Genomic DNA, 26,727 nt, shown 5'->3' with positions numbered 1-26,727 from the left:
TTTCTGATTTTTGCAATGTTACGTAGATGGAAAAAAGCTGTCCTTGAAATGGTCTTGATATGTTCTTCAAAAGAGAGATCAGGGTCCAGAGTAACGCCGAGGTCCTTCACAGTTTTATTTGAGACGACTGTACAACCATTAAGATTAATTGTCAGATTCAACAGAAGATCTCTTTGTTTCTTGGGACCTAGAACAAGCATCTCTGTTTTGTCCGAGTTTAAAAGTAGAAAGTTTGCAGCCATCCACTTCCTTATGTCTGAAACACATTCTTCTAGCAAGGGCAATTTTGGGGCTTCACCATGTTTCATTGAAATGTACAGCTGTGTGTCATCCGCATAGCAGTGAAAAGTTAACATTATGTTTTCGAATAACATCCCCAAGAGGTAAAATATATAGTGAACATTTTTGTCCTCTGGCGTCCTTGGGTAGACAGAGGGAATCTGGAAGGACATCAAGGAATCTTTGTGTTGTCTGTGAATTTATAGCACGACTTTTGATGATCCTTGGTTGGGGTCTGAGCAGATTATTGGTTGCAATTGCAAATTTAATAAAATGGTGGTCCGATAGTCCAGGATTATGAGGAAAAACATTAAGATCCACAACATTTATTCCATGGGACAAAACTAGGTCCAGCGTATGACTGTGACAGTGAGTGGGTCCAGAGACATGTTGGACAAAACCCACTGAGTCGATGATGGCTCCGAAAGCCTTTTGGAGTGGGTCTGTGGACTTTTCCATGTGAATATTAAAGTCACCAAAGATTATAATATTATCCGCTATGACTACAAGGTCCGATAGGAATTCAGGGAACTCAGTGAGGAACGCTGTATATGGCCCAGGAGGCCTGTAAACAGTAGCTATAAAAAGTGATTGAGTAGGCTGCATAGATTTCATGACTAGAAGCTCAAAAGACGAAATCGTCACTTTTTTTTTTGTAAATTGAAATTTGCTATCGTAAATGTTAGCAACACCTCCGCCTTTGCGGGATGCACGGGGGATATGGTCACTAGTGTAGCCAGGAGGTGAGGCCTCATTTAACACAGTAAATTCATCAGGCTTAAGCCATGTTTCAGTCAGGCCAATCACATCAAGATTATGATCAGTGATTAGTTCATTGACTATAATTGCCTTTGAAGTAAGGGATCTAACATTAAGTAGCCCTATTTTGAGATGTGAGGTATCATGATCTCTTTCAATAATGACAGGAATGGAGGTGGTCTTTATCCTAGTGAGATTGCTAAGGCGAACACCGCCATGTTTAGTTTTGCCCAACCTAGGTCGAGGCACAGACACGGTCTCAATGGTGATAGCTGAGCTGACTACACTGACTGTGCTAGTGGCAGACTCCACTATGCTGGCAGGCTGGCTAACAGCCTGCTGCCTGGCCTGCACCCTATTTCATTGTGGAGCTAGAGGAGTTAGAGCCCTGTCTATGTTGGTAGATAAAATGAGAGCACCCCTCCAGCTAGGATGGAGTCCGTCACTCCTCAGCAGGTCAGGCTTGGTCCTGTTTGTGGGTGAGTCCCAGAAAGAGGGCCAATTATCTACAAATTCTATCTTTTGGGAGGGGCAGAAAACAGTTTTCAACCAGCGATTGAGTTGTGAGACTGCTGTAGAGCTCATCACTCCCCCTAACTGGGAGGGGGCCAGAGACAATTACTCGATGCCGACACATCATTCTAGCTGATTTACACGCAGAAGCTATGTTGCGCTTGGTGACCTCTGACTGTTTCATCCTAACATCGTTGGTGCCGACGTGGATAACAATATCTCTATACTCGCCAGTTTTAGCTTTAGCCAGCACCATCTTCAGATTAGCCTTAACGTCGGTAGCCCTGCCCCCCGGTAAACAGTGTATGATCGCTGGATGATTCGTTTTAAGTCTAATACTGCGGGTAATGGAGTCGCCAATGACTAGAGTTTTCAATTTGTCAGAGCTAATGGTGGGAAGCTTCGGCGTCTCAGACCCCGTAACGGGAGGAGTAGAGACCAGAGAAGACTCGGCCTCTGACTCCGACCCGCTGCTTAATGGGGAAAACCGGTTGAAAGTTTCTGTCGGCTGAATGAGCGACACCGGTTGAGCGTTCCTACAGCATTTCCTTCCAGAAACCGTGAGAAAGTTGTCCGGCTGCGGGGACTGTGCCAGGGGATTTATACTACTATCTGTACTTACTGGTGACACAGGCGCGGTTTCATCCTTTCCTACACTGAAATTACCCTTGCCTAGCGATTGCGTTTGAAGCTGGGCTTGTAGCACAGCTATCCTCGCCGTAAGGCGAGTACAGCGACTGCAATTAGAAGGCATCATGTTAATGTTACTACTTAGCTTCGGCTGTTGGAGGTCCTGACGAACCGTGTCCAGATAAAGCGTCCGGAGTGAAAAAGTTGAGTAGAAAAAAACAAAAATATAAACGGTAATTAAAAAAATATAAAAAAACGTAAATTTGTCAGGTAGCAAAACAGGTTGGCAACAAAACGCACAGCAACTCAAAAACAAGTCTGCAAGTCGTAACCGGAAATGACGTCAACTGATTCAGACCCTTGACTTTTCAATTGTTATGAAAACTTGAAATCGGCCCTAATTAATTGTCATTCCGATTAATCGGTCGACCTCTAGTATGTACTGAACCCCCCACCTCTCTTTCTCTCTAGTCTAGTGTGTGTATGTACTGACCCCCCCACCTCTCTCTCTCTAGTCTAGTGTGTGTATGTACTGACCCCCCCACCTCTCTCTCTAGTCTAGTGTGTGTATGTACTGACCCCCCCACCTCTCTCTCTAGTCTAGTGTGTGTATGTACTGACCCCCCCACCTCTCTCTCTCTAGTCTAGTGTGTGTATGTACTGACCCCCCCACCTCTCTCTCTCTAGTCTAGTGTGTGTATGTACTGACCCCCGCACCTCTCTCTCTAGTCTAGTGTGTATGTACTGACCCCCCCCACCTCTCTCTCTCTAGTCTAGTGTGTGTGTGTACTGACCCCCCCACCTCTCTCTAGTCTAGTGTGTGTGTGTGTGTACTGACCCCCACCTCTCTCTCTAGTCTAGTGTGTGTATGTACTGACCCCCCCCACCTCTCTCTCTAGTCTAGTGTGTGTGTGTACTGACCCCCCCACCTCTCTCTCTAGTCTAGTGTGTGTGTGTACTGACCCCCCCACCTCTCTCTCTAGTCTAGTGTGTGTGTGTACTGACCCCCACCTCTCTCTCTAGTCTAGTGTGTGTGTGTACTGACCCCCACCTCTCTCTCTAGTCTAGTGTGTGTGTGTACTGACCCCCACCTCTCTCTCTAGTCTGGTGTGTGTATGTACTGACCCCCCCACCTCTCTCTCTAGTCTAGTGTGTGTGTGTACTGACCCCCACCTCTCTCTCTAGTCTAGTGTGTGTATGTACTGACCCCCCCCCCACCTCTCTCGCTCTAGTCGTGGTCTGATGGAGGATGACGCAGAGCCAATCTTTGAGGACGTCATGATGTCATCGCGAGGTCAACTGGAGGACATGAATGAGGAGTTCGAAGACACCATGGTCATCGACCTGGTTAGTGACGTCACTTCCTGTTGCTGTGACATCACTTCCTGTCTGTCGTGTTTGATTGTATTTTCGGTCGTCGATTCTGTTGTGTAATTCGTCCAGTGTGTATCGCTTCATTCGTTGATTCTCGCGTTCTGTCGTTCCAGCCTCCCTCCAGGAACAGGCGTGAAAGGGCGGAGCTCAGACCAGACTTCTTCGACTCAGCAGCCATGATCGAGGACGAGTCGGTAAGCAGAACACACACACACTCAGCCTTGCAGTGGTAAACCAGTGTGATATCTGTCATTTAACGACATCTCTTTCGTCCGTTATCCCAGGGTTTCACCATGCCCATGTTCTGATCCAGTGTTCCCAGTCCTTCCTGAAAGGGGGAGGAGCCTTTGACATGATGAGCTGTCAATCAAACATCAGACTGTCTGTCAGAACTTTTATCACACACACTCGAACTCTGATCAGCCAGTTGACAGCTTTGTGTGTGTGTGTGTGTGGAGTGGATCCCTTCCAGAGAACCACTCACTGGCCGGCCGAAAGATCCCGCTCAACCCTGAGAATTTCGGACAGAGTATCTATCGTACATAGAGAAGATCTTTTATCGTTCAGTGGACGTGTGGGTGTGTTGGCTACAAACCGGACAGAATATCGGACAAACTATCGTACAAAACATTGTTCAACATTTCTTAAAAAATATTGTAAACTTTGGCCCTCCTTGTTTGTTCCCACTGACTTGTTTTAACTTCCTGTTATTGTTAGCGTTTTGGCTAATCTCTCCACTAGCTCTGTGGTTCTCATGGCCCTGTGCGCCCGGCTATACAGTCCCCCATGCCACAGAGTTGTATGGTTGTTTCGTTCCACTTCCGACGTCATGTATAGTCCTCCCACCCCCCCAGATGGAACTTGATATTAAATGTGATAATTCTTTACTCTTTCATTTCTTTACTCTCTCACTCCTGTCTCGTCCCTCTTTACTCTCTCTTCCCCTTTGATAGTGTTGAGAATATCCTTTATTTAGTTTTATTGGCAAATACACCAAACAGCAACCAATGGGACAGAACTAGAAGAGTTCTCATTGGCCATACAAGAGGCGGTGACGTCATAGCCAAATCCCAAGCCCCTCCCCCTCAGCTCCAGACAGACACACCCACGGTTGAATCGCAGCTTTTTAAAAACGTTTTAAAAATAAATATATTTTGAATTTCAGTCGCTTTAGTACAAAGTTTTAAATCAAGTGAGTTTTGTGTTCTGATATTTGTACAGTTATCTTTCTGAAAAAGTATCTTGTTTGTTGCCAAACGGTTGCCTAAATGCTTATATCTGATTAGTCCCTACTGCTCAGGCTGTTGCCATGGATACCCAGCCTGTTAAGCGCCATATAAGGGTGTGTCCAGTGCGACCGTAGATGTCGTGCAGACTCAGTCTAAAGTGACTTCCTTTTCATCTGCACTGATGAGGAAGAACTGGACAGGTAACCGCTAATATCCAGTAGCCTTCTACCATATTCATTTCACCTGTCCTCTTTTCAGATCAGTGCATATGAAGGTGGAGACCAGCAGAGAATACCCCTCTAGTCTTATGTGGCTGTAGTTACACATAACAGTTGATTGGTTGTCTTATCACTTTGACCCATCCCTATTGTTCTTCTGCTGGCTGGTTAAGCTGCCCTTCTGTAAATATCAGAGATGATTGGTTCTTTCTGTAGCGATGGCATCACCTGCCCTTTAACCTTCTAAAATACTTTTTTTCTTCCTGTGAACTTGTTGCTCTTATCTTTTTTAAATAAATAAAATCTGTAATCTAATTCTGGATTGTGTGTGTTTTGGTTCTAAGAATAGACTTCATACAGGGCCTTTGGAAAGTATTCAGACCCCTTGACTTTTTCCACATTTTGTTACTTTACAGCCTTATTCTAAACTTCATTAAATGTTTCTCTCAATACCCCATAATGACAAAGCGAAAACAGGTTGACATTTTTGCACATTTACAAAAGTATTCAGACCCTTTGCTACGAGACTCAAGTGCATCCTGTTTCCATAACTTGATTGGACAGGCGCACACACCTGTCTATAAGTAATGTCATACTTTCCAGGTCGATACCCAAACAGTTCGAACTACTAATTAAAAAAATTACTCTCTCCAGAAATGTCTCTCACTGCTACCGACCCCCCTCAGCTCCCAGCTGTGCCCTGGACACCATTTGTGAATTGATCGCCCCCCATCTAGCTTCAGAGTTTGTTCTGTTAGGTGACCTAAACTGGGATATGCTTAACACCCCGGCAGTCCTACAATCTAAGCTAGATGCCCTCAATCTCACACAAATCATCAAGGAACCCACCAGGTACAACTCTAAATCTGTAAACAAGGGCACCCTCATAGATGTCATCCTGACCAACTGGCCCTCCAAATACACCTCCGCTGTCTTCAACCAGGATCTCAGCGATCACTGCCTCATTGCCTGTATCCGCTACGGAGCCGCAGTCAAACGACCACCCCTCATCACTGTCAAACGCTCCCTAAAACACTTCTGTGAGCAGGCCTTTCTAATCGACCTGGCCCGGGTATCCTGGAAGGACATTGACCTCATCCCGTCAGTTGAGGATGCCTGGTCATTCTTTAAAAGTAACTTCCTCACCATTTTAGATAAGCATGCTCCGTTCAAAAAATGCAGAACAAAGAACAGATATAGCCCTTGGTTCACTCCAGACCTGACTGCCCTCGACCAGCACAAAAACATCCTGTGGCGGACTGCAATAGCATCGAATAGTCCCCGCAATATGCAACTGTTCAGGGAAGTCAGGAACCAATACACGCAGTCAGTCAGGAAAGCAAAGGCCAGCTTCTTCAGGCAGAAATTTGCATCTTGTAGCTCCAACTCCAAAAAGTTCTGGGACACTGTGAAGTCCATGGAGAATAAGAGCACCTCCTCCCAGCTGCCCACTGCACTGAGGCTAGGTAACACGGTCACCACCGATAAATCCATGATTATCGAAAACTTCAACAAGCATTTCTCAACGGCTGGCCATGCCTTCCACCTGGCTACTCCAACCTCGGCCAACAGCTCCGCCCCCCCCCCCCCCCCCCCGCAGCTACTCGCCCAAGCCTCTCCAGGTTCTCCTTTACCCAAATCCAGATAGCAGATGTTCTGAAAGAGCTGCAAAACCTGGACCCGTACAAATCAGCTGGGCTTGACAATCTGGACCCTCTATTTCTGAAACTATCCGCCGCCATTGTCGCAACCCCTATTACCAGCCTGTTCAACCTCTCTTTCATATTGTCTGAGATCCCCAAGAATTGGAAAGCTGCCGCAGTCATCCCCCTCTTCAAAGGGGGAGACACCCTGGACCCAAACTGTTACAGACCTATATCCATCCTGCCCTGCCTATCTAAGGTCTTCGAAAGCCAAGTCAACAAACAGGTCACTGACCATCTCGAATCCCACCGTACCTTCTCCGCTGTGCAATCTGGTTTCCGAGCTGGTCACGGGTGCACCTCAGCCACGCTCAAGGTACTAAACGATATCATAACCGCCATCGATAAAAGACAGTACTGTGCAGCCGTCTTCATCGACCTTGCCAAGGCTTTCGACTCTGTCAATCACCATATTCTTATCGGCAGACTCAGTAGCCTCGGTTTTTCTGATGACTGCCTTGCCTGGTTCACCAACTACTTTGCAGACAGAGTTCAGTGTGTCAAATCGGAGGGCATGCTGTCCGGTCCTCTGGCAGTCTCTATGGGGGTGCCACAGGGTTCAATTCTTGGGCCGACTCTTTTCTCTGTATATATCAATGATGTTGCTCTTGCTGCGGGCGATTCCCTGATCCACCTCTACGCAGACGACACCATTCTATATACTTCCGGCCCGTCCTTGGACACTGTGCTATCTAACCTCCAAACGAGCTTCAATGCCATACAACACTCCTTCCGTGGCCTCCAACTGCTCTTAAACGCTAGTAAAACCAAATGCATGCTTTTCAACCGTTCGCTGCCTGCACCCGCACGCCTGACTAGCATCACCACCCTGGATGGTTCCGACCTTGAATATGTGGACATCTATAAGTACCTAGGTGTCTGGCTAGACTGTAAACTCTCCTTCCAGACTCATATCAAACATCTCCAATCGAAAATCAAATCTAGAGTCGGCTTTCTATTCCGCAACAAAGCCTCCTTCACTCACGCCGCCAAACTTACCCTAGTAAAACTGACTATCCTACCGATCCTCGACTTTGGCGATGTCATCTACAAAATTGCTTCCAACACTCTACTCAGCAAACTGGATGCAGTTTATCACAGTGCCATCCATTTTGTCACTAAAGCACCTTATACCACCCACCACTGCGACCTGTATGCTCTAGTCGGCTGGCCCTCCGCTACATATTCGTCGCCAGACCCACTGGCTCCAGGTCATCTACAAGTCCATGCTAGGTAAAGCTCCGCCTTATCTCAGTTCACTGGTCACGATGGCAACACCCACCCGTAACACGCGCTCCAGCAGGTGTATCTCACTGATCATCCCTAAAGCCAACACCTCATTTGGCCGCCTTTCGTTCCAGTTCTCTGCTGCCTGTGACTGGAACGAATTGCAAAAATCGCTGAAGTTGGAGACTTATCTCCCTCACCAACTTCAAACATCTGCTATCTGAGCAGCTAACTGATCGCTGCACATAGTCTATCAGTAAATAGCCCACCCATTTTTACCTACCTCATCCCCATACTGTTTTTATTTATTTAATTTTCTGCTCTTTTGCACACCAATATCTCTACCTGTACATGACCATCTGATCATTTATCACTCCAGTGTTAATCTGCAAAATTGTAATTATTTGCCTACCTCCTCATGCACACAATGTATATAGACTCTCCTTTTTTCTACTGTATTATTGACTTGTTAATTGTTTATTCCATGTGTAACTCTGTGTTGTCTGTTCACACTGCTTTGCTTTATCTTGGCCAGGTCGCAGTTGCAAATGAGAACTTGTTCTCAACTAGCCTACCTGGTTACATAAAGGTGTTCTCAACTAGCCTACCTGGTTAAATAAAGGTGTTCTCAACTAGCCTACCTGGTTAAATAAAGGTGTTCTCAACTAGCCTACCTGGTTAAATAAAGGTGGAATAAAATAAAGAAAGTCCCACAGTATGTCAAAGGACTTATCCGTAGAGCTCCAAGACAGTAACTTAACAATGTGGACAAATTCTAAACACTTTCCAAATTATGGAGACTGAGCAACAGCAGTATCTGTACATTCCTAAAGAAAATAATGTACATTTTCCCTGACACCCAAAGTACTCATTACATTTCCGATGCTTAGCAAGACAGGAAAATTGTCAAATTTATTAAGAGAACATCCTTGGTCATCCTTACTGCCTCTGATCTGGAAGACTCACTAAACACTGACGTTTACAAACAAAGAATGAGTTGGTGTGCCCCTGGATATGAAAAAACAAAATGGTACCATCTAATTTGCAAGTTATACTTTTGATATTTTAGCAATTACATTTAAAAAAAAACACTTGAATTTCACTTTAACTTGAGTCATTTTCTATTAAGGCATCTTTACTTTTAGTCAATTATGACAAGTGGGTACTTCTTCCAGCATTGGTGACTAGGATGAGTGAGGCTGATTATCACACACATGTTCAAACTGCCATTGGGATATAACATTGTCTCACACGCGGACAAAGAGACATTTTTATTTGACAAACTAGTCTATGGACTCACGGCAGGTGTGTTAATTTAACCAGATAGAAAACAGCTGATTCTTCCAAACAAGTCCCACAGGGTTAGAGACATAAATTGATCTAAGCCAGGTCTCTCCAACCCTGTTCCTGGAGAGCTACCCTCCTGGAGGTTTTTGATCCAACCCCAGTTGTAACTAACCCTATTGTTTATCAACCAGCTAATTACTAGAATCAGGTGGCTAGATTGGGGTTTGAGCGAAAACCTACAGGGCAGGGTTGGAGTTAACCTAGCTCTCCAGGAGCAGGGCTGAAGAGCCCTGATCTAAGCTATAGGTGAAGTGAGAGACAGGTGATGGGCTTGGAGACAGACAGGTCGGGTGGTTGAAGGTGTCTGTTAGAGTGGGATGTTGGCGTGTTTTTTCCAGGGGTTGGTCTGTTTCTTGGAGGCCAGAACCTCCAGATCCCTACAGATCCTCTTCCGGGTGGTTGACGGCACGATGATGTCATCCACGAACCCTAAAACACACACGGTTACGACAGGGGAGTGGTTGTAAGGTTTGTTGGAATGGATGGTGTGTGTGTGTGTGTAGTACCTCTGACAGCGGCAGGGAAAGGGTTGGCGAACTTCTCTACGTATTCAGCCTCCTGCTCTGCCTGGTTGGATTTCCCTCTGAAGATGATCTGTACAGCACCCTGGGAACAGGTTAGAGAGGCAGACATGTTGGGAATGTTTTCAAGTGAGCACTGACTTTCTTTTTGTTTCATTTTGACATTGTGAATGTTGCCATGGCTAGAAGTATGCGTGCGTTACCTCGGTCTTGTGTAGAAGGTGTGTGTTGTGTTACCTTGGTCTTGTGTGTGTTGTGTTACCTTGGTCTTGTGTGTGTTGTGTTACCTTGGTCTTGTGTGTGTTGTGTTACCTTGGTCTTGTGTGTGTTGTGTTACCTTGGTCTTGTGTGTGTTGTGTTACCTTGGTCTTGTGTGTGTTGTGTTACCTTGGTCTTGTGTGTGTTGTGTTACCTTGGTCTTGTGTGTGTTGTGTTACCTTGGTCTTGTGTGTGTTGTGTTACATTGGTCTTGTGTGTGTTGTGTTACATTGGTCTTGTGTGTGTTGTGTTACCTTGGTCTTGTGTAGAAGGTGTGTGTTGTGTAGAAGGTGTGTGTTGTGTTACCTTGGCTCCCATCACGGCCACCTCTGCAGACGGCCAGGCGTAGTTCACATCTCCTCTCAGGTGCTTGGAACTCATGACGTCATACGCTCCTCCGTAGGCCTTCCTAGTGATGATGGTGATCTTGGGGACGGTGGCCTCAGCAAAGGCAAACAGTAGCTTGGCCCCGTGTCGGATGATACCGCCGTACTCCTGAGACGTACCTGAGAGAAACGGCGAGGAAGGTGGAATCCTCTGGTTTGAAAAAATCTTAAACTTGTTTTGAATCAAAACAACATGACAGTTGATCGCAGTACGACGGTTTCACAATTTATGCGAAAGCTGTCAAGTGAGACATTTACTTGTTCATGAGGAAAGTCAGACTTGTGCACTACCTGGCAGGAAGCCGGGCACATCCACGAAGGTGAGGATGGGGAAGTTGAAAGCGTCACAGAAACGAACGAAGCGAGCTCCCTTCACTGATGAGTTAATGTCCAAGCAACCTGCACACACACAGGAGAAGCATCACCACCATCATCATCATCATCATCACTAATCCATCCATCCGACTCTTCTACTCACCAGACGCTACTTTAGGTTGATTCCCTACAATTCCAACAGTTCGTCCGTTCATGCGAGCGAATCCCACTACGATGTTTTTAGCGTAGTTAGGCATGATCTCAAAGAACTCCCTCTCGTCCACAATCTAAAGTTAAAACCACAGATCAATAGACAACAGGCTCTGTGTGTGTGTGTGTGTGTGTCCGTGTGTCCTACCCCCTGGATGATGTCCAGCATGTCGTAGGCTTTAGTGGTCTCAAAGGGAACAATGGTGTCCAGACCAGGAACCAGTCTATCACTGGAGAGGAGAGGGATGAGATCAAAGGCCCTTCCCATGAATTACATGTTCAGTTCTGTGATTGGCTAGTCTGTCAGACGAGTTCTGTGGTTGGGTACCTGGGGTCGTGGCACTCGGTAACAGGGGCGGGGTCCTGGTTGCTAAGGGGAAGGAAGTTGAAGAAGTTTCGGAGGTTGAGCAGAGCATCGATGTCGTTCTCAAACGCACGGTGAGCGACGCCTGACACGGCGGTGTGTGTTTTAGCTCCTCCCAGTTCCTCCTGAGTGACGTCTTCATTGGTGACAGACTTCACTACGTCAGGACCTGTGATGAACAGGTATGAGGTGTCCTACACACACACACAATCAAAGATCTGGATATAACCCATGTTAGTTGTATTAATTGTACAGTGCATCTATGCAGGAAGGGTCCTGTGGTTCTCCTATACCGTGTGTGTGTCTTACCTTGACCATAAAGGTGAAGTCGGTCAGTGCAGGAGAGTAGACAGCTCCTCCAGCACAGGGACCCATGATCAGAGAGATCTGAGGAACCACACCTGAAGCCATCACATTCCTCTACAAAGACAAAGAGACCGGGAGAGTACATTTTCGAAGCGATGTCATTTCTTTGCTGTCATCCTCATCCCAGTAACCAGTCTAATCAAGCCCCGCCCCCTTACCAGGAAGATGTCAGCGTATCCAGCCAGTGACTCCACCCCCTCCTGGATCCTGGCTCCGCCAGAGTCGTTTAGACCAATGACTGGAGCACCCACCATCATGGCCTGGTCCATGATCTACAGACAAAAAGGGATGTGACTAGAAGTAATGAATGAGAAGCAGGAGTGGTGTGAACCACCAGGATTTGGAGAGTGAGCCCGTCCTCCTACCTTACAGATCTTCTGTGCGTGAGCCCCAGACAGACTGCCTCCAAATACTGTGAAGTCCTAAGACAGAGCAAGAGACATTTATTTTGAAAATAAATGGTAACTACTTTGATGTGTGTGTGTGTGTGTGTGTGTGTGTGTGTGTGTGTGTGTGTGTGTACCTGACTGAAGACGTACACCAGCCTTCCGTTGATCCTCCCCTGTCCAGTCACCACACTGTCCCCTGCGAACTAGAGGGAGAGGGAAGCTGAAACCATGTTGATGATAATCCTTTTTTTTTTTTATTAATCAGTTTATTCCATTTTGTCCATAGGCTGGATAAAATGTAGGAACCTCTATGGTGAAGTGTTACCTTGTTGTGGTCCTCTTCCATGCCGAAGTCAGAGCAGCGATGTTCCACAAACATGTCACACTCTACAAACGAGTCTTTATCCAACAGGAGCTCAACTCTCTCTCTGGCTGTCAGCTTCCCCTGTGGAGAAGATCATTACACAGACTAAACGGACCGACAGACAGGCAAACAGATACACAAATACACCAAACTGACAGACACTTGCGCATGTTCAGATTATTTACCCTTTTGTGTTGCGCGTCAATTCTCTTCTGACCTCCTCCGATCAGCGCAGCATTCCTCTTTCTGTCTATCCTCTCCTGGACGGAGAGATGACTAACGGAATACCACCGCCGCGACTGTTGCTGCAGCTCGGACTGTGCAACCGCTGCCGAAGCCACGCCATGTTTTACCTGTCCGAATGTTTTAAAAGAAGCTTTTAGTCCGGAAAGCAGACCACAGCCTCTCCGTGCTACAGCGAAGGCCGCCATTGCTGTCTGACTGACGTACCAGGGTTGGTGGGCACTGTAAGAAAGTGACGCGCGATTGAGCCAATCACCAGACGTTCTTTTTTTTGAATGGCCAGTCAACAACGAGGTAGATCAGGAGGGGAGGTTGACTTGACGTGTCAACATATTTAGAACCGTATATGATAGGTCAACCTTGAGGGGTTGTAGATTGATGTTTGGTCTGAATGTCATGGAAATACAAACTACACTCCCCAGAAAGTTGGTTTGGCATCTCCTCTGTGATTGGTCGGTCTGACCGACGCCCTTTGCCCCTTCCCTCCTAGCCACAACTCCTTTCCTAAGCACTGTTGTAGTGCTAACATTGGATTGGTAGAATTGGTTGGTAGAATAAGCAACATGCTAAATGTATCATGCATTATACATATGTTGAAATCGTTTTCGAAACAAGTGTGTATATTGTACTGGCTGTGTGTGTGTGTGTGTATGTGTGTGTAACACTGTAAGCCTACAGTATAAAACAAGAGAAGCACTCAAACTGATTCATATTTATTAGAGGGTTAAACATCTAGCAACCATTACAATCATAATTGTACATAAAGTACTGACACCCAGCAGCAGTTACTGGGGACAACTGAGATCATTCTGTTCAGTGGAAAACGATCAAGCTCTCACAGCGTGGTCAGATGAAGTGTGTAAATACAGTCTGGTTGTAGATGAAGTCCTCACTCCATAACTTGTCTAAAGAACATACTTATTTTTCAAGTTGTGTTATTGCTTTTCACAGCACCAGGGGATCGTGTTGTATGACCCTACCTTTTGAGTCTTCATGGTTTTTCCATAGAGGCACAATTCTTTATAGATTGCATTGATGTATAAACCAGTTGTGCACATAACATAATTTAACCCAATCTAGTCTAGAACTAGGACTGTTATCAGATTACCCAGATTACTACATTCTAACACTGCGCATTGATTGGCTTAGATGGACGTTTATTTTAGTGTATTAGTTTGACAGACAGATAACAGACTGCATGTTTAAAACACAGCATATGTATTGTTCAGGTCAGGTGAGCAGAGCTGGGATAGGATGGCGTGTGTGTGTGTTTAACGGAACCAAACATATTGTGACACACACACACACACACACACACACACACCCCAAAGTGCAAACAGCTACAAATCAGGGAACGGTGTCTCTGTTATATTCTTACAATCTAACACAGTTTAAAACACCTGTCCAACCCAGTTTGATCCAGTTTAACCCAGTAAGAGAGACATTCTAACCCAGGTCAACAATCAGGTTGAACCCAGTTTAAAAGCCTTAAAACATCTGCTTGTCTAACCTGAACATTGGTCTGAAATTCTGACTGTAAGATGGCTTTGGGTTTGCAGTTGCACACACACACACACACACACACACTAGAGGTTTTCCTGCAGCCAGTCCATGTATCCTCTGATCATTCTTTTCCCCACATCAAAGAAAAATGGCCAGTGTGCAAAACTCAAGGCGCCGTGGAAACCATCGTCATAGTGATGGCTGGAAACCGTGACGCCCGCGTCCTGTAGCCTCCTGGTGTACATCAACCCGTCATCTCTGAGCACATCGTACTCACACGTTAGAATGTAAGCTCGCGGCGCTCTACCCAGAACCCCCTGTTCCGCCAGCAGCGGCGCCGCTCGGACATCCAACAACACCGGGAGAAGATTGCCCTCCTGCCCCATGACCTCCTGTGACCCCATCTCCATGCCAACAGGCTTGTAATGCTTAATGTGTTTGGCTGGCAGAAGGTTGGTCCAGTTGAGATGGGAGCGGAGGGAGGGAGGGATGGAGGGATGATGGAGGAAGGAGGGGGACAAGAGGAGGGGATGGAGAGAGGTATCAACCCCCAGGTAGAGCAGCCAGAACCTACGGAGAAAGAGAGAGGAGGGTTACTAACACAGGTGTGTGTGTGACTGTGTGTGTGTGTGCAGATGTGCACCAGTGTGTGTGAACGTGTGTGTGTGTACCTGGCCATTATAAAGCGGTGTAGGATGGGTATGTTGTGGTTCTGTTGGTGGGATGGAGTGTTGAGGTCTAGACCCTGGAGGACTGGGTAGATTAACGCCTGAACACTGAACTTCACACTCACACTGTCATCTATCGAGATCTGTGAAGACAGGGAGAGTGTGTTAGTGTGTCTGTGTAGACGTGTGTGTGTGTGTTTGTGTGTACCTGCTGTGCGACAGCCGCAGCGAGGTTTCCTCCAGCGCTGTCGCCTGACACGGCCACACGCTGTGGATCCACAGACAACTTTCCCAGAATGCCCGGCTCCAGGAAGTGCTTGGCAGCAGCCAGACAGTCCTCATACTGCACAGGGAAATGCACTTCTGGAGCCAGACGATACCTACACACACACACACACACACACACACACACACACACACACACACACACACACACACACACACACACACACACACACAGTAATATAACAATTTATAACAATTTTGTCCAAACCTTAACTTGTTACTATGGCATTATAAGAACCCAAGACTTTCATATTGTGTGTGTGTGTGTGTGTGTGTGTGTGTGTGTGTGTAACTGAAGCTAATACAGTGTGAAAAGAGGAGACACACTTACTCTACAGACACAACCACTGCATTCAGCTCATCAGACATCTGCCTACACAAGACATCATAGCTCCCCACCTCTGAGAGGAAGACAGGGAGGGGGAAGAGAGAGGTGGGGTGAGTCGAGAAGGAGAGAAAGAGTTAGGGTGGGTAGAGAAGGAGAGAAAGAGAGAGGTGGGGGGCGTAGAGAAGGAGAGAGGTGGGGGGAGTAGAGAAAGAGAGAAAGAGTTAGGATGGGTAGAGAAGGAGAGAGAGTTAGGATGGGTAGAGAAGGAGAGAGGAGAGAGGTAGGGGGAGTAGAGAAGGAGAGAGGTGGGGGGAGTAGAGAAGGAGAGAAAGAGTTAGGATGGGTAGAGAAGGAGAGAAAGAGTTAGGATGGGTAGAGAAGGAGAGAAAGAGTTAGGATGGGTAGAGAAGGAGAGAAAGAGTTAGGATGGGTAGAGAAGGAGAGAAAGAGTTAGGATGGGTAGAGAAGGAGAGAAAGAGTTAGGATGGGTAGAGAAGGAGAGAAAGAGAGAGGTGGGGGGAGTAGAGAAGGAGAGAGTTAGGATGGGTAGAGAAGGAGAGAAAGAGTTAGGATGGGTAGAGAAGGAGAGAAAGAGTTAGGATGGGTAGAGAAGGAGAGAAAGAGTTAGGATGGGTAGAGAAGGAGAGAAAGAGTTAGGATGGGTAGAGAAGGAGAGAAAGAGTTAGGATGGGTAGAGAAGGAGAGAAAGAGTTAGGATGGGTAGAGAAGGAGAGAAAGAGAGAGGTGGGGGGAGTAGAGAAGGAGAGAGGTAGGGGGAGTAGAGAAGGAGAGAAAGAGTTAGGGGGAGTAGAGAAGGAGAGAAAGAGTTAGGATGGGTAGAGAAGGAGAGAAAGAGTTAGGATGGGTAGAGAAGGAGAGAAAGAGTTAGGATGGGTAGAGAAGGAGAGAAAGAGTTAGGATGGGTAGAGAAGGAGAGAAAGAGTTAGGATGGGTAGAGAAGGAGAGAAAGAGTTAGGATGGGTAGAGAAGGAGAGAAAGAGTTAGGATGGGTAGAGAAGGAGAGAAAGAGTTAGGATGGGTAGAGAAGGAGAGAAAGAGTTAGGATGGGTAGAGAAGGAGAGAAAGAGTTAGGATGGGTAGAGAAGGAGAGAAAGAGTTAGGATGGGTAGAGAAGGAGAGAAAGAGTTAGGATGGGTAGAGAAGGAGAGAAAGAGAGAGGTGGGGGGAGTAGAGAAGGAGAGAAAGAGTTAGGATGGGTAGAGAAGGAGAGAAAGAGAGAGGTGGGGGGAGTAGAGAAGGAGAGAGGTAAGGGGAGTAGAGAAGGAGAGAAAGAGTTAGGATGGGTAGAGAAGGAGAGAGAGTTAGGATGGGTAGAGAAGGAGAGAGAATTAGGGTGGGTAGAGAAGGAGAGAGAATTAGGGTGGGTAGAGAAGGAGAGAAAGAGTTAGGATGGGTAGAGAAGGAGAGAGAGTTAGGATGGGTAGAGAAGGAGAGAAAGAGTTAGGATGGGTAGAGAAGGAGAGAAAGAGTTAGGATGGGTAGAGAAGGAGAGAAAGAGAGAGGTGGGGGGAGTAGAGAAGGAGAGAGGTAGGGGGAGTAGAGAAGGAGAGAGGTAGGGGGAGTAGAGAAGGAGAGAGGTGGGGGAGTAGAGAAGGAGAGAGAGTTAGGGTGGGTAGAGAAGGAGAGAAAGAGAGAGGTGGGGGGAGTAGAGAAGGAGAGAGAATTAGGGTGGGTAGAGAAGGAGAGAAAGAGAGAGATGGGGGAGTAGAGGAGAGAAAGCGAGAGATGGGGGAGTAGAGGAGAAAAAGAGAGAGATGGGGGAGTAGAGGAGAGAGAGAGAGATGGGGGAGTAGAGGAGAGAAAGAGATAGATGGGGGAGTAGAGAAGGAGAGAGGTAGGGGGAGTAGAGAAGGAGAGAGGTGGGGGGAGTAGAGAAGGAGAGAAAGAGTTAGGATGGGTAGAGAAGGAGAGAGAGTTAGGATGGGTAGAGAAGGAGAGAAAGAGAGAGGTAGGGGGAGTAGAGAAGGAGAGAGGTAGGGGGAGTAGAGAAGGAGAGAGGTGGGGGGAGTAGAGAAGGAGAGAGGTGGGGGGCGTAGAGAAGGAGAGAGGTGGGGGGAGTAGAGAAGGAGAGAGGTGGGGGGCGTAGAGAAGGAGAGAGGTGGGGGGAGTAGAGAAGGAGAGAGAGTTAGGATGGGTAGAGAAGGAGAGAGAATTAGGGTGGGTAGAGAAGGAGAGAGAATTAGGGTGGGTAGAGAAGGAGAGAAAGAGTTAGGATGGGTAGAGAAGGAGAGAAAGAGAGAGGTGGGGGGCGTAGAGAAGGAGAGAGGTAGGGGGAGTAGAGAAGGAGAGAGGTGGGGGGAGTAGAGAAGGAGAGAAAGAGTTAGGATGGGTAGAGAAGGAGAGAGAATTAGGGTGGGTAGAGAAGGAGAGAAAGAGAGAGATGGGGGAGTAGAGGAGAGAAAGCGAGAGATGGGGGAGTAGAGGAGAAAAAGAGAGAGATGGGGGAGTAGAGGAGAGAGAGATGGGGAAGTAGAGGAGAGAGAGAGAGATGGGGGAGTAGAGGAGAGAAAGAGAGAGATGGGGGAGTAGAGGAGAGAGAGAGAGAGATGGGGGAGTAGAGGAGAGAGAGAGAGAGATGGGGGAGTAGAGGAGAGAGAGAGATGGGGGAGTAGAGGAGAGAGAGAGAGATGGGGGAGTAGAGGAGAGAAAGAGAGAGATGGGGGAGTAGAGAAGGAGAGAAAGAGTTAGGATGGGTAGAGAAGGAGATAAATAATTAGGGTGGGTAGAGAAGGAGAGAGAATTAGGGTGGGTAGAGAAGGAGAGAAAGAGAGAGATGGGGGAGTAGAGGAGAGAAAGCGAGAGATGGGGGAGTAGAGGAGAAAAAGAGAGAGATGGGGGAGTAGAGGAGAGAGAGATGGGGGAGTAGAGGAGAGAGAGAGAGATAGGGGAGTAGAGGAGAGAGAGAGAGAGATGGGGGAGTAGAGGAGTGAGAGAGAGAGATGGGGGAGTAGAGGAGAGAGAGAGAGAGAGATGGTGGAGTAGAGGAGTGAGAGAGATGGGGGAGTAGAGGAGAGAGAGAGATGGGGGAGTAGAGGAGAGAGAGAGATGGGGGAGTAGAGGAGAGAGAGAGATGGGGGAGTAGAGGAGAGAGAGAGATGGGGGAGTAGAGGAGAGAAAGAGATGGGGGAGTAGAAGAGAGAGAGAGAGATGGGGGAGTAGAGGAGAGAGAGAGATGGTGGAGTAGAGGAGTGAGAGAGATGGGGGAGTAGAGGAGAGAGAGAGATGGGGGAGTGGAGGAGAGAGAGAGATGGGGGAGTAGAGGAGAGAGAGAGATGGGGGAGTAGAGGAGAGAGAGAGATGGGGGAGTAGAGGAGAGAAAGAGATGGGGGAGTAGAAGAGAGAGAGAGAGATGGGGGAGTAGAGGAGAGAAAGAGAGAGGTGGGGGGAGTAGAGAAGGAGAGAGGTAGGGGGAGTAGAGAAGGAGAGAGGTGGGGGGAGTAGAGAAGGAGAGAAAGAGTTAGGATGGGTAGAGAAGGAGAGAGAATTAGGGTGGGTAGAGAAGGAGAGAAAGAGAGAGGTGGGGGGAGTAGAGAAGGAGAGAGAATTAGGGTGGGTAGAGAAGGAGAGAAAGAGAGAGATGGGGGAGTAGAGGAGAGAAAGCGAGAGATGGGGGAGTAGAGGAGAAAAAGAGAGAGATGGTGGAGTAGAGGAGAGAGAGATGGGGGAGTAGAGGAGAGAGAGAGAGATGGGGGAGTAGAGGAGAGAAAGAGATAGATGGGGGAGTAGAGAAGGAGAGAGGTAGGGGGAGTAGAGAAGGAGAGAGGTGGGGGGAGTAGAGAAGGAGAGAAAGAGTTAGGATGGGTAGAGAAGGAGAGAGAGTTAGGATGGGTAGAGAAGGAGAGAAAGAGAGAGGTAGGGGGAGTAGAGAAGGAGAGAGGTAGGGGGAGTAGAGAAGGAGAGAAAGAGAGAGATGGGGGAGTAGAGGAGAGAAAGCGAGAGATGGGGGAGTAGAGGAGAAAAAGAGAGAGATGGTGGAGTAGAGGAGAGAGAGATGGGGGAGTAGAGGAGAGAGAGAGAGATGGGGGAGTAGAGGAGAGAAAGAGATAGATGGGGGAGTAGAGAAGGAGAGAGGTAGGGGGAGTAGAGAAGGAGAGAGGTGGGGGGAGTAGAGAAGGAGAGAAAGAGTTAGGATGGGTAGAGAAGGAGAGAGAGTTAGGATGGGTAGAGAAGGAGAGAAAGAGAGAGGTAGGGGGAGTAGAGAAGGAGAGAGGTAGGGGGAGTAGAGAAGGAGAGAGGTGGGGGGAGTAGAGAAGGAGAGAGGTGGGGGGCGTAGAGAAGGAGAGAGGTGGGGGGCGTAGAGAAGGAGAGAGGTGGGGGGAGTAGAGAAGGAGAGAGGTGGGGGGCGTAGAGAAGGAGAGAGGTGGGGGGAGTAGAGAAGGAGAGAAAGAGTTAGGATGGGTAGAGAAGGAGAGAGAATTAGGGTGGGGAGAGAAGGAGAGAGAATTAGGGTGGGTAGAGAAGGAGAGAAAGAGTTAGGATGGGTAGAGAAGGAGAGAAAGAGAGAGGTGGGGGGCGTAGAGAAGGAGAGAGGTAGGGGGAGTAGAGAAGGAGAGAGGTGGGGGGAGTAGAGAAGGAGAGAAAGAGTTAGGATGGGTAGAGAAGGAGAGATAATTAGGGTGGGTAGAGAAGGAGAGAAAGAGAGAGATGGGGGAGTAGAGGAGAGAAAGCGAGAGATGGGGGAGTAGAGGAGAAAAAGAGAGAGATGGGGGAGTAGAGGAGAGAGAGATGGGGGAGTAGAGGAGAGAGAGAGAGATGGGGGAGTAGAGGAGAGAAAGAGAGAGATGGGGGAGTAGAGGAGAGAGAGAGAGAGAGAGATGGGGGAGTAGAGGAGAGAGAGAGATGGGGGAGTAGAGGAGAGAGAGAGATGGGGGAGTAGAGGAGAGAGAGAGATGGGGGAGTAGAGGAGAGAGAGAGATGGGGGAGTAGAGGAGAGAGAGAGATGGGGGAGTAGAGGAGAGAAATAGATGGGGGAGTAGAGAAGGAGAGAAAGAGTTAGGATGGGTAGAGAAGGAGAGAAATAATTAGGGTGGGTAGAGAAGGAGAGAAAGAGAGAGATGGGGGAGTAGAGGAGAGAAAGCGAGAGATGGGGGAGTAGAGGAGAAAAAGAGAGAGATGGGGGAGTAGAGGAGAGAGAGATGGGGGAGTAGAGGAGAGAGAGATGGGGGAGTAGAGGAGAGAAAGAGAGAGATGGGGGAGTAGAGGAGAGAAAGAGAGAGATGGGGGAGTAGAGGAGAGAGAGATGGGGGAGTAGAGGAGAGAGAGAGAGAGAGATGGTGGAGTAGAGGAGTGAGAGAGATGGGGGAGTAGAGGAGAGAGAGAGATGGGGGAGTAGAGGAGAGAGAGAGATGGGGGAGTAGAGGAGAGAGAGAGATCGGGGAGTAGAAGAGAGAGAGAGAGATGGGGGAGTAGAGGAGAGAAAGAGAGAGATGGGGGAGTAGAGGAGAGAAAGCGAGAGATGGGGGAGTAGAGGAGAGAGAGATGGGGGAGTAGAGGAGAGAGAGAGAGATGGGGGAGTAGAGGAGAGAAAGAGAGAGAGATGGGGGAGTAGAGGAGAGAGATATGGGGGAGTAGAGGAGAGAGATGGGGGAGTAGAGGAGAGAGAGAGATGGGGGAGTAGAGGAGAGAGAGAGATGGGGGAGTAGAGGAGAGAGAGAGATGGGGGAGTAGAGGAGAGAAATAGATGGGGGAGTAGAGGAGAGAAAGAGAGAGAGATGTGGGAGTAAAGGAGAGAGAGAGAGAGATGGGGGAGTAGAGGAGAGAAAGCGAGAGAGATGGGGCAGTACAGGAGGAGAGAAAGCGAGAGAGATGGGGGAGTAGAGGAGAGAAAGAGAGAGAGATTGGGGAGTAGAGGAGAGAAAGAGAGAGAGATGGGGGAGTAGAGGAGAGAAAGAGAGAGAGATGGGGGAGTAGAGGAGTGAGAGAGATGGGGGAGTAGAGGAGAGAGAGAGATGGGGGAGTAGAGGAGAGAGAGAGATGGGGGAGTAGAGGAGAGAGAGAGATCGGGGAGTAGAAGAGAGAGAGAGAGATGGGGGAGTAGAGGAGAGAAAGAGAGAGATGGGGGAGTAGAGGAGAGAAAGCGAGAGATGGGGGAGTAGAGGAGAGAGAGATGGGGGAGTAGAGGAGAGAGAGAGAGATGGGGGAGTAGAGGAGAGAAAGAGAGAGAGATGGGGGAGTAGAGGAGAGAGATATGGGGGAGTAGAGGAGAGAGATGGGGGAGTAGAGGAGAGAGAGAGATGGGGGAGTAGAGGAGAGAGAGAGATGGGGGAGTAGAGGAGAGAGAGAGATGGGGGAGTAGAGGAGAGAAATAGATGGGGGAGTAGAGGAGAGAAAGAGAGAGAGATGTGGGAGTAAAGGAGAGAGAGAGAGAGATGGGGGAGTAGAGGAGAGAAAGCGAGAGAGATGGGGCAGTACAGGAGGAGAGAAAGCGAGAGAGATGGGGGAGTAGAGGAGAGAAAGAGAGAGAGATTGGGGAGTAGAGGAGAGAAAGAGAGAGAGATGGGGGAGTAGAGGAGAGAAAGAGAGAGAGATGGGGGAGTAGAGGGGAGAAAGAGAGAGAGATGGGGAGTAGAGGGGAGAAAGAGAGAGATGGAGGAGTAGAGGAGAGAAAGAGAGAGATGGGGGAGTAGAGGAGAGAAAGAGAGATGGGGGAGTAGAGGAGAGAAAGAGAGAGATGGGGGAGTAGAGGAGAGAAAGAGAGAGATGGGGGAGTAGAGGAGAAAAAGAGAGAGATGGGGGAGTAGAGGAGAGAAAGAGAGAGAGATGGGGGAGTAGAGGAGAGAGAGATGGGGGAGTAGAGAGAGAGAGATGGGGGAGTAGAGGAGAGAAAGAGAGAGAGATTGGGGAGTAGAGGAGAGAAAGAGAGAGAGATGGGGGAGTAGAGGAGAGAAAGAGAGAGAGATGGGGGAGTAGAGGAGAGAAAGAGAGAGAGATGGGGAGTAGAGGGGAGAAAGAGAGAGATGGAGGAGTAGAGGAGAGAAAGAGAGAGATGGGGGAGTAGAGGAGAGAAAGAGAGATGGGGGAGTAGAGGAGAGAAAGAGAGAGATGGGGGAGTAGAGGAGAGAAAGAGAGAGATGGGGGAGTAGAGGAGAAAAAGAGAGAGATGGGGGAGTAGAGGAGAGAAAGAGAGAGAGATGGGGGAGTAGAGGAGAGAGAGATGGGGGAGTAGAGAGAGAGAGATGGGGGAGTAGAGGAGAGAGATAGATGGGGGTGTAGAGGAGAGAAAGAGATGGGGGTGTAGAGGAGAGAAAGAGATGGGGGAGTAGAGGAGAGAAAGAGAGAGATGGGGGAGTAGAGGAGAGAAAGAGAGAGATGGGGGAGTAGAGGAGAGAAAGAGAGAGATGGGGGAGTAGAGGAGAGAAAGAGAGATGGGAGAGTAGAGGAGAGAGAGAGAGAGAGAGATGGGGCAGTACAGGACGAGATAAAGCGAGAGAGATTGGGGAGTAGAGGAGAGAAAGCGAGAGAGATGGGGGAGTAGAGGAGAGAAAGCGAGAGAGATGGGGGAGTAGAGGAGAGAAAGAGAGAGATGGGGGAGTAGAGGAGAGAAAGAGAGAGATGGGGGAGTAGAGGAGAGAAAGAGAGAGAGAGAGAGATGGGGGAGTAGAGGAGAGAAAGAGAGAGATTGGGGAGTAGAGGAGAGAAAGAGAGAGATGGGGGAGTAGAGGAGAGAAAGAGAGAGATGGGGGAGTAGAGGAGAGAAAGAGAGAGAGATGGGGGAGTAGAGGAGAGAGAGAGAGAGAGATGGGGGAGTAGAGGAGAGAAAGAGAGAGAGAGAGAGATGGGGGAGTAGAGGAGAGAAAGAGAGAGAGATGGGGGAGTAGAGGAGAGAAAGAGAGAGAGATGGGGGAGTAGAGGAGAGAAAGAGAGAGAGATGGGGGAGTAGAGGAGAGAAAGAGAGAGAGATGGGGGAGTAGAGGAGAGAAAGAGAGAGATGGGGGAGTAGAGGAGAGAAAGCGAGAGAGAGATGGGGGAGTAGAGGAGAGAAAGAGAGAGATGGGGGAGTAGAGGAGAGAAAGAGAGAGATGGGGGAGTAGAGGAGAGAAAGAGAGAGATGGGGGAGTAGAGGAGAGAAAGCGAGAGATGGGGGAGTAGAGGAGAGAAAGCGAGAGAGATGGGGGAGTAGAGGAGAGAAAGCGAGAGAGATGGGGGAGTAGAGGAGAGAAAGCAAGAGAGATGGGGGAGTAGAGGAGAGAGAGAGATGGGGGAGTAGAGGAGAGAGAGAGATGGGGGAGTAGAGGAGAGAGAGAGATGGGGGAGTAGAGGAGAGAAAGCGAGAGAGATGGGGGAGTAGAGGAGAGAAAGCAAGAGAGATGGGGGAGGAGAGAGAGAGATGGGGGAGTAGAGGAGAGAGAGAGATGGGGGAGTAGAGGAGAGAAAGAGAGAGAGATGGGGGAGTAGAGGAGGAGAGAGATTGGGGAGTAGAGGAGAGAAAGAGGAAGACAGTGAGAAATCAAAGGTTGCTACATTAGGGTTACATCATGAACTAGATGTGTTTATGCTGGTAAACACACACACTTACTGGTGGCCCCCAGGGCCCATCCTCCTCCATGGTAGAACATCACAGCCCTCCTCAGACCCCCCTCTCCTCCCGCCGGGGGCTCGTACACACGCACCGGGACTCTGTCAAAGTCCACGTCACTCACCCTCACCCCACCTCTCTGCCCTCCCGCCATCTCCCCCAGGGTCTCCAGCCCCGATATGGTCCCCCGAATCCATGGGATGTGGTGACTGAGACCCAGACACTGGCACAGGTCACCCTGGGGGAGAAGGGGGAGAGAAGGACAGAGAGATAGGGGGGAGATGGAGAGGGCAAGAGAGAGAGGCATTTGAATGAGGTCAGAGAGCTGGAGTATCCCTGGTAGTTTAGTATGCTAACCCTGTTCTAGGGGCTAGGGCTTTGACTTGAGAGTTAGTGTTTGTTCTGTCCTACCAACTCCTATGGTCAATGTCACACCCTTGGCAATGACCACCATAGGAGTTGGCAAGACAGCACAGATCCTTGGCCAGGATAGGGCTCCCAGAGGACACTTTTAGCAATCTACTTACCCCATGACTGTGTGAAATCTAGGTGAAGGGCCACACACACACACACACACACACACACGGACTGTAAAAGAGCTTGTGCTGTATTTAGCTAATTCAAATCAATTATCCACATATGATTTCACACAAGGGCTGGAGAAAGCACAGTAAAGCATTGTTTTATGTCTATCACCAAATCAGTTCACATGTTCTACTTGTTCAGACTAACTAGCTAGCTTTACAACGCGCCACATGTTAGCTGCATTATAAAAACGATTTAGCTAGTATAGCCTCCAACTCAGTGTCTTAAACCAATAGGCCTAAACCTGCTGCACCTGAATGCGATACATACGTCGAGTGATAGAGAAAGCATTGCCTACTACTCGTTCATTTAAAGAACTGTCAAGCTAATGCAATGTAAAGTATGATTTCGCTTATAGCCATTCTTCTTGTTTCTTACCACTTGCAGCATAGCACGGAATAAGGCGTCCAGCAGCATCAGTTTCAAAGGCTCCTCGATGGCAGCAGGTAACGGTGTATAGATGTAATAAGAAACACCCACCGTTAATATCAATGTTACTACAACAGAAGACAACTTCATCTTTAAAACACCAGTATTACTAACGTTAGCTATCTCCCTAACATGAGACTGGGTTAGCTTTATATTAAAGATTCCGACTTCTCTCGTTAATACCGCTTCAACCGAACGTGTAAGAATGATATAAATGACATATTCTGAACCAGTTTATGATATCGAAAAAGTTACACCCCTTGTTTTTGCATATTCGGTGTCGTATTTTCTTAGCTAAAACGTTACTCCCCTCCGCTCAGAGGTAACGTCTTAAAACTGCAACGCCTATTTTTGGATGGTAATGAAACGTGGCAATAGTTTCTAAATCACATGACATCGCTCTCAATTCCACGGCAATTTGCTGAGCTTTTTTTTTTACTTTATCAATTCATTTTCATTCACTTTACAGATAAATACTTCCACCCCATTAATAAAAACAACTGGTTCAGAGACCTGGCCAGTCCAATCTATGGCTAAACTTCAGTAGCCTCCACCCCAAATCACTTGCATGAATTCAACCAGCTTTGATTGGTTCAGGGACTTCAACAATAAAATGTAAGGCAATTCCTTTTCTATTTTTGACCTTGGGCTATTTTCTATGATTTCATATTATTATTAGTGGGAAAAAAAGACTTGATTAAAAGGTAAATAGCTTCCACCCCTAAGGACTTTCATAAATAAAACCAACTGTAATTAGTTCAGGGAAATCTCGCTATACCCGCCGACGAACCATCAAACAGGCAAAGCGTTGAATTGTACTACACCCCCCCCTAGACGCTCGTCAGATGTGACAGGGCTTGCAAACTATTACAGAATACAAAGGGAAGCATGGAGGAGACCTGCCCTGTGACACAAGCCTACCAGACAAGCTAAATAAGTTCTATGCTCACTTCGAGGCAAGTAACACGGAAACATGCATGAGAGCATCAGCTGTTCTGGACGACTGTGTGATCATGCTCTCTGCAGCAGCCTATGTGAGTAAGACCTTTAAACAGGTCAATATTCACAAGGCCGCAGGGCCAGACGGATGACCAGAACGTGTGCTCCGAGCATGCACTGACCAACTTGCAAGTGTCTTCACTGACATTTTCAACCTCTCCCTGTCTGAGTCTGTGAGTCTGTAGTACCAACATGTTTCAAGCAGACCACCATAGTCCCTGTGCCCAAGAAAACTAAGGTAACCTGCCTAAATGACTACCGACCCGTAGCACCCACGTCTGAAGCCTTGAAATGCTTTGAAAGGCTGGTCATAGCTCACATCAACAACATTATCCCAGAAAGCCTAGTCCCACTCCAATTTGCAAATTGCACCAACAGATCCACAGATGATGCCATCTCTATTGCACTCCACACTGCCCTTTCACACGTGGACAAAAGGAACAACTATGTGAAAATGCTATTCACTGACTACAGCTCAGCGTTCAACACCATATTGCCCTCAAAGCTCATCAATAAGCTAAGGACCCTGGGACTAAACACCTCCCTCCGCAACTGGATCCTGGACTTCCTGACGGGCCGCTCCCAGGTAGTAAGGGTAGGTAACAACACATCCGCCATGCTGATCCTCATCACAGGGGCCCCTCAGGAGTGCGTGCTCAGTTCCCTCCTGTACTCCTTGTTCACTCATGACTGCATGGC

At 48.1% G+C, this 26,727-nt stretch overlaps 3 protein-coding genes across 3 annotated transcripts in view; 1 reads left to right on the top strand and 2 right to left on the bottom strand.

Moving 5' to 3' along the window:
- LOC139402454 (cohesin subunit SA-1) overlaps positions 1 to 5,317 on the top strand; it is a 49,843-nt gene extending 44,526 nt beyond the window's left edge. The window contains exons 24-26 of the mRNA XM_071146410.1: positions 3,414 to 3,528; positions 3,669 to 3,749; positions 3,840 to 5,317. Coding sequence (XP_071002511.1) covers positions 3,414 to 3,528; positions 3,669 to 3,749; positions 3,840 to 3,863 — 220 coding nt within the window. The 3' untranslated portion in view covers positions 3,864 to 5,317. The remainder of the gene's footprint in view (positions 1 to 3,413; positions 3,529 to 3,668; positions 3,750 to 3,839) is intronic.
- Positions 5,318 to 9,188: 3,871 nt separating this feature from the next.
- LOC139402455 (propionyl-CoA carboxylase beta chain, mitochondrial-like) lies at positions 9,189 to 12,892 on the bottom strand. Its single transcript, XM_071146411.1, has 13 exons — positions 12,638 to 12,892; positions 12,414 to 12,533; positions 12,223 to 12,291; positions 12,065 to 12,121; positions 11,858 to 11,971; positions 11,643 to 11,753; positions 11,298 to 11,527; positions 11,118 to 11,199; positions 10,923 to 11,046; positions 10,736 to 10,843; positions 10,365 to 10,564; positions 9,786 to 9,885; positions 9,189 to 9,708 (listed from the first exon to the last, which is right to left on the bottom strand). The coding sequence occupies exons 1-13, from the start codon at positions 12,881 to 12,883 to the stop codon at positions 9,587 to 9,589; spliced, it is 1,683 nt and encodes a 560-aa protein (XP_071002512.1). The 5' UTR covers positions 12,884 to 12,892; the 3' UTR covers positions 9,189 to 9,586.
- Positions 12,893 to 13,392: 500 nt separating this feature from the next.
- Positions 13,393 to 25,558, bottom strand: LOC139402452 (neutral cholesterol ester hydrolase 1-like). The gene is made up of 6 exons (XM_071146408.1): positions 24,979 to 25,558; positions 24,016 to 24,253; positions 15,483 to 15,552; positions 15,075 to 15,246; positions 14,870 to 15,009; positions 13,393 to 14,768 (listed from the first exon to the last, which is right to left on the bottom strand). The coding sequence occupies exons 1-6, from the start codon at positions 25,117 to 25,119 to the stop codon at positions 14,282 to 14,284; spliced, it is 1,248 nt and encodes a 415-aa protein (XP_071002509.1). The 5' UTR covers positions 25,120 to 25,558; the 3' UTR covers positions 13,393 to 14,281.
- Between the last annotated feature and the right edge of the window lie 1,169 nt (positions 25,559 to 26,727).

This window comes from Oncorhynchus clarkii, unplaced genomic scaffold (assembly GCF_045791955.1).
Source record: "Oncorhynchus clarkii lewisi isolate Uvic-CL-2024 unplaced genomic scaffold, UVic_Ocla_1.0 unplaced_contig_1720_pilon_pilon, whole genome shotgun sequence".
Classification (NCBI taxonomy): Eukaryota; Metazoa; Chordata; class Actinopteri; order Salmoniformes; family Salmonidae; genus Oncorhynchus; species Oncorhynchus clarkii.
This window is presented reverse-complemented; position numbering and strand designations above follow the sequence as displayed.

Bases quoted from the DNA above. Each gene is read 5' to 3' on its own strand.
- LOC139402452 (XM_071146408.1), bottom strand. From the start codon at position 25,119: ATGAAGTTGTCTTCTGTTGTAGTAACATTGATATTAACGGTGGGTGTT. The intron at 15,010-15,074 runs GTACACACAAAC...CTGTCTTCACAG, and splicing joins CTGCGGCTGTCGCACAGCAG to ATCTCGATAGATGACAGTGT. The intron at 14,769-14,869 runs GTACACACACAC...CTTTCTCCGTAG, and splicing joins CACCGCTTTATAATGGCCAG to GTTCTGGCTGCTCTACCTGG.
- LOC139402455 (XM_071146411.1), bottom strand. From the start codon at position 12,883: ATGGCGGCCTTCGCTGTAGCACGGAGAGGCTGTGGTCTGCTTTCCGGA. The intron at 11,200-11,297 runs GTACCCAACCAC...TCTCCTCTCCAG, and splicing joins ACCGAGTGCCACGACCCCAG to TGATAGACTGGTTCCTGGTC. The intron at 11,047-11,117 runs GTAGGACACACG...TTTTAACTTTAG, and splicing joins TGCTGGACATCATCCAGGGG to ATTGTGGACGAGAGGGAGTT.